The sequence below is a fragment of the Salvia splendens genome, chromosome 8, assembly GCF_004379255.2.
Source record: "Salvia splendens isolate huo1 chromosome 8, SspV2, whole genome shotgun sequence".
NCBI classification, from domain to species: domain Eukaryota; kingdom Viridiplantae; phylum Streptophyta; class Magnoliopsida; order Lamiales; family Lamiaceae; genus Salvia; species Salvia splendens.
Window position 1 is genome coordinate 8,515,153 of NC_056039.1, and position 5,475 is coordinate 8,520,627.

The following is a 5,475-nucleotide window of genomic DNA, read 5'->3' on the forward strand; positions in this document are numbered from 1 at the left end:
ATGCCTAGATGAGGAGGGAGAATCCGTCGTTGTCTTCTCCGGCTGTTGGCTCTTCTGCAGGAAGGTTAAGAACTCCTCCTGCTTCTCGGCCAAGAACAGCTTGACAGCTTCATTTAAATCGGGCTGCTGGGAAGACTCGGTGCGATGACTCCTGGAGTGGCTTGTTCCTTCTTCGTGAGTACCGGAGGTAGATGTCTCCCGAGGCCGTTTTTCAGACCTGCGAGCTGGACTAGCTTCCTCACGGTTATCACGAACGGTATTACGGGTAGTGTGTGATCTGGTATGCATTTTTTTTTTGGGGTGGAAAAAGGGTCAAAAATTCGCTTTTATCACAAATTTGGTTCTCTGTTTCCCACAGACGGCGCCAGTGATGAGTCGGCGAATTTCTGATGTTAGTGAATGCAGGAAGATGCAGATCACGACACAATGAATTTACGTGGTTCGATTTACTGAGGTAAATCTACGTCCACGGGAAGAAAAGAGGGCAGAGTTGTATTGCTTGATCTGTTTTCTACAGCTTACAATACAGACTTGCTATTTTGTATTTTATCTCTAGAGATCGAGAGAATGTAACCCTATCTATCAGATCTAGGTTCTATTTATACAAAGGACCAAGATCGTGGCATGCAGCTATTTACTAGGTAGTGGATGTCGTGGAGATCGTGGCGATCTTGCATGGGTCCACTATCCTGCATGAGTTAATGACTGCTTGACACCACTAAATAGATCGTGGGTGTAGTGGAGGTGGAAATCCTGCATGAGTCCACTATCTCCTAGTTCGGTCAAATACTGGGACCGAACTGCTGAATTATGGCCGAGCAGCTTTTGCCGATCTGAGAGTAGAGCTTGATGCCGACCTGAGAGCAGAGTTTGATTGGTTGGCTTTTACCGAGCTGTAGGCTGGGGCCGAACTCTTTGGTTGTGCCGAACTGAACTCTGATACTCTTTAGTCATGCCGAACTGATACTCTTTCTTGGGCTTTAGGCTGATGGGCTTTACTGCTGTTGGGCTTGTTTAGTACTTTGTTTAGTACGTACTCCATCACTTCACAATTTAATCAAGTCATTTATTTTTTTACAAACATCCATAGTTTTAGTTTTTCTTGCGTTTCTCTTGTATTTTATCAGCACTTAGTACATTTTATTCTCTCTATTTTGTGAGAGTATCTGTTACTTAGATATCACCTTTTTAAGTTTCATACGAAAAAAAACGCGTGTGAAATTGTAAAAATTCAAAAAATTGATATGGTTTTGTGACAGTTTTATCATATTTTGATGAGCAAAAAGTCTGCCCATGTTATTAGTGGATGATCAGTAGGATTTATCGTACGTGGCATGCACCAAATGAACCGGAAAATATATAAACAGAAAAGATAAATTACTCACCCATCACTTAAAAACTTACTGTACAAAAAGTCTACAAACATTTCTCAACAAAACAACACTCTCATTGTCTCTTAATTATAGTAATTTTTTATTTTTATTTTGAGTCGTTTCAAAAAATTAAACACATTTTATATAGTATTTGATAGGTTTTTCTAATTTATCGAGATGGTGCTTATAAATATATGTTTTTAATTTATCAATTGTTTATTAAAATATGTGACGAAGCACCCATTTTTAAAGAATAATAATTATTTAAATAGTTATTATAGTAGTATGTTCTGTAAAACGATACTACTGCATTTTTTTTTATTTGTGAAACATAGCTAAGTCACTCAATATTTATTGGTAAACAAAATTTTAAAAATCCCTCTTTTTTATCTTCCCTTTCTCTGTGCTCTTTTCTCGTGTTCTCTCCAGAAGTAGTTTTCAAAATAATTTCTTCCATGAGCTCTGCTCTGCTCTCCATCAGTAGCTTAGAAAGAGAGAGATACGCCGCTAAATATATATACGTGTGCATAAACATTTGAAGAGAGAAAGGTTGAAGACATGGGGTGTTTCCTCTGCTCTCGCGAATCGTCAATTTCCAAGGACACGAGGAAAACGTTTATTGATAGAAAAATTAACCTTTCTGAAAGAACTGATCACGCCAAAAACTCACCAGGTATTTTCACGATCAGTCTCTAGAAAAAATAAGGTTCCCTTTCAATTGCGTTTTCACGAATGCAATGCAATCCGCGCATTTTTGAATTATTAACATTTGTTCTAGAAAGATCGTGTGGATGATTTTCGAATCTCGTGTTTCGATATTTGGACGTTTGCTTGTGACCTTTCTCGGATTCGTTTGATGATCTTATGCGGAAATTTAGTAGTATTTTTTCATTTTGAAATTGGGTTTGATGAATTTTGATTTATGTGTCTCGCTTGTTGATGGATTTTCAAACAACCATGTTTGTTAAAGTGTTTTACTTCATGTGCAAATGTGGGATGTTGAATTTATACGCAAGCGTGTTTCTTTCTAATCCTGTTGCATCCAAAGCAAAATTCTCGGTTTCGGGCGTTGAGGGATTTAGGAAGATTGTTTTTTTTTAATATCGAATTTTAGGTTTTTTGTGTTGAGGTTGGATTGCAACATCAAATGCAGACATCATATTTTTGTCCTGTAACTATTCAGAATATGTTTTGAGAGGTGAAAATTGTCGGTATTTTTTCTTGTATAGTTGTTTCAATGATCTACCGTTGATTCTTCAATATCCTGTTGCTTTATTATTGCTTAGATACGCGTAATGTTAGTTCGCCCAAAGTTGTGAAAGAGGATCGCCCCATTGCAAATCCGGCTCATGTGGAGACCTCGACGAACGAAGCAGATGGTGGTAGTAAGAGTTCTCGTGATGGTGAGTCCAAAGCGCGGACTTTTACCTTTGCCAACTTAGTTGCGGCGACCCATCATTTCAAGGAAGAAAATTTCCTCGGAGAAGGGGGATTTGGAAGAGTTTATAAAGGTCGTTTGCTAGACACTGGTGAGGTCAGTGAGATCGAAAATTGTACGAGTATAGTACCTCTTCGCCATTTGCTCTCCTTGTTTTCGTGTGTATCAATTATTTCGTCCTTTTCTTTTAAAGTGAAGCTGTTGAAAGTCTGTGCATTTGCAGCTTGTGGCTGTCAAGCAGCTTGATCGCAGTGGATGTCAAGGGATTAGGGAATTCGTGGTTGAAGTTATGACTTTAAGTATGGCTGACCACCCCAATCTTGTTAAGTTGATCGGCTATTGTGCTGAGGGTGATCAGAGGCTGTTAGTCTACGAGTACATGCCTCTTGGTTCCCTCGAGGACCACTTACACGGTATGTGACGTCCAGCTGGAAGCATACAGTTTCTCGTTTCCCTCTTCACTCGACATTTTAGCTGTGCTACTTTGTCATGCAGGTCCTAAACTGAAAAGGAAAAAGATGGATTGGAACATAAGGATGAATATAGCAGCTGGTGCAGCCCAGGGCTTAGAGTATTTGCACGAAAAGATGAAAACTCCCATTATTTATCGAGATTTGAAGGGTTCCAATATATTGTTAGGGGATGGATATCGTCCCAAACTATCTGACTTCGGTTTGGCTAAAGTCGGCCCTTCCGGTGATCAGACTCATGTCTCCACCAGAGTTATGGGCACATATGGATATTGTGCCCCCGATTATGCAATGACAGGTCAACTCACCTTCAAATCGGATATCTATAGTTTTGGTGTTGTTCTCCTAGAGATCATCACAGGCAGGAGAGCCATTGACAATAGAAAATCTGGTCCAGAGGCAAATCTAGTCTCATGGGTAAGCTTCTCTGATTTCTATACTTTATTGTTCAGTGTTAATCTCCACGTGAAACGTCGTTTGCCTTTTCAGTTCAAATAATATTGTATCCATCAAAATGCCATTATAAAGTAAACTTAGCTCGTTTTGTGTGGCCTTTTGAGAAATGTCACATCTGTTACCAGCACTGTCTGCTTTTGTAGTTTGGTGGTTATGTTCATAGTACATGTTCAACAGGTTAAACTTTTTCATCCGGGCACTATGGAATGATTTTAACGAACTGTTGGCTGTGATGTTTCGCCAGTTAGGCCACTCGAAATTGCTCCACTAAAATAGCATGATAGCTGATTATGATTGGTTGGCCATATGAAGATTACAACTTTTGGCTGCTATATTAATCCAATACGCAGACCAACTCCTTTGTGAATGAATGTCGAATGTGTGAATCCCTAACACTGTTCATGGTCAGGGTGCTTTGTTTTCTACCTGAAATTCCCATCTATGTGTGAGGTGATGATGTGTGTTTATATATCTCAAATAGTGTAATCTTTTTCGTTAAACCATTTGGCAACAATGATGCTTAACCAGGCTTGCCAGAACTAGGGGAGCTCATAGGACCAAGTTCTCACTTCCATATAATCGAGCTATTAATACGTTGAACATGTCGAAGCAGAAACTTTGAATGCCATATAACTAACTGTCTTTGTATTGAATATTTATTGGTTTTTAAAGGTTTTGGTAATTTTTTTGACCATTTATAACAGGCGAGGCCGCTATTCAAGGACCGCAAAAGATTCCACCAAATGGCTGATCCGTCGTTGGAAGGGCAGTATCCGGTGAGAGGGCTGTACCAAGCTCTAGCAATAGCTGCAATGTGTGTCCAAGAGCAGCCAAACATGAGGCCCCTCATTGCTGACATTGTCACGGCCCTCAACTATCTTGCCTCGCAGGCCTATGACCCGAGTGTCCACGGTGTCCAAGGCCCTGATACTCCGCGTAGCAGATCAAAAGGACATGGCGAACTCAACACCGACAACCACAGCCAAGCCCGGGGACGGCAGAGTATATAGCTGCTTCCACTCTCACCATTTTTGACCAACGGGGAGTTTACTCCTACTCAACTCTTTATGTAAATCCACACTTTTGGGGAGAGATAGATATTTACAAGTTATATTATAACATCGGCTTTGCTTAGTGTATTTAACTATTTATTCAACAATTTGTTGCTGCATACATACTACAGGGTTAGAGAGGCTGTTTTAGGGCTATTATTGCCTTGTACTATTGTGTTGGTTTTTACTTGGACATGCAAATGTGCAGCTTCGCTTTTCTGCATATTATTGGTTTATTTTATTGTGATTATTATTAGAGAAAAAAAGAAAAAGAAAAAAGAAGCAAAATAGGAGAGACGAGTCGCGTGCAAAGCGCGTGACCGTGGAGAGTTTTCCCGCCAATCAGTTGGAATGCTAAACATAAAAAACAGAAATCGAAATGTGACTAACAGAATTGAGAGGAATAATTTTGTTTCTGCAATTCTCTCTCTTCGAGTCGTTTCGTTCCATTCTCTCTCTCTCTCTACGATTCAGAGAAGCTGGAACCTCTCGCGCGGTGGAGCTGCCACAGACATCGCAGCCCCGATTGGTGCCGTTTTCTTCTCCCAAGGGGAAGATCGAGGAGGCTGCTAATCTTCCGCTCTACAAGAGGAATTCCTCCGGCGGGAAGAAGGAGAATTTGAAGTCTCGATTGCCGGAGAAGCTGGTTCATCTCATTCCTCTCGTGGTGCTTCTCTGCTTCTTCA

At 40.3% G+C, this 5,475-nt stretch overlaps 1 protein-coding gene across 1 annotated transcript; it reads left to right on the plus strand.

Moving 5' to 3' along the window:
* The first annotated feature begins 1,787 nt into the window (after positions 1–1,787).
* Positions 1,788–4,994, plus strand: LOC121745569 (probable serine/threonine-protein kinase PBL7). The gene is made up of 5 exons (XM_042139526.1): positions 1,788–2,046; positions 2,660–2,907; positions 3,035–3,224; positions 3,307–3,698; positions 4,442–4,994. Exons 1-5 carry the CDS (start codon positions 1,932–1,934, stop codon positions 4,745–4,747), a joined length of 1,251 nt encoding a protein of 416 aa, XP_041995460.1. The 5' UTR covers positions 1,788–1,931; the 3' UTR covers positions 4,748–4,994.
* The last annotated feature ends 481 nt before the right edge of the window (positions 4,995–5,475 follow it).

Bases quoted from the DNA above. Each gene is read 5' to 3' on its own strand.
- LOC121745569 (XM_042139526.1), top strand. From the start codon at position 1,932: ATGGGGTGTTTCCTCTGCTCTCGCGAATCGTCAATTTCCAAGGACACG. The intron at 2,908-3,034 runs GTCAGTGAGATC...GTGCATTTGCAG, and splicing joins GTTTGCTAGACACTGGTGAG to CTTGTGGCTGTCAAGCAGCT. The intron at 3,225-3,306 runs GTATGTGACGTC...TTTGTCATGCAG, and splicing joins CCTCGAGGACCACTTACACG to GTCCTAAACTGAAAAGGAAA.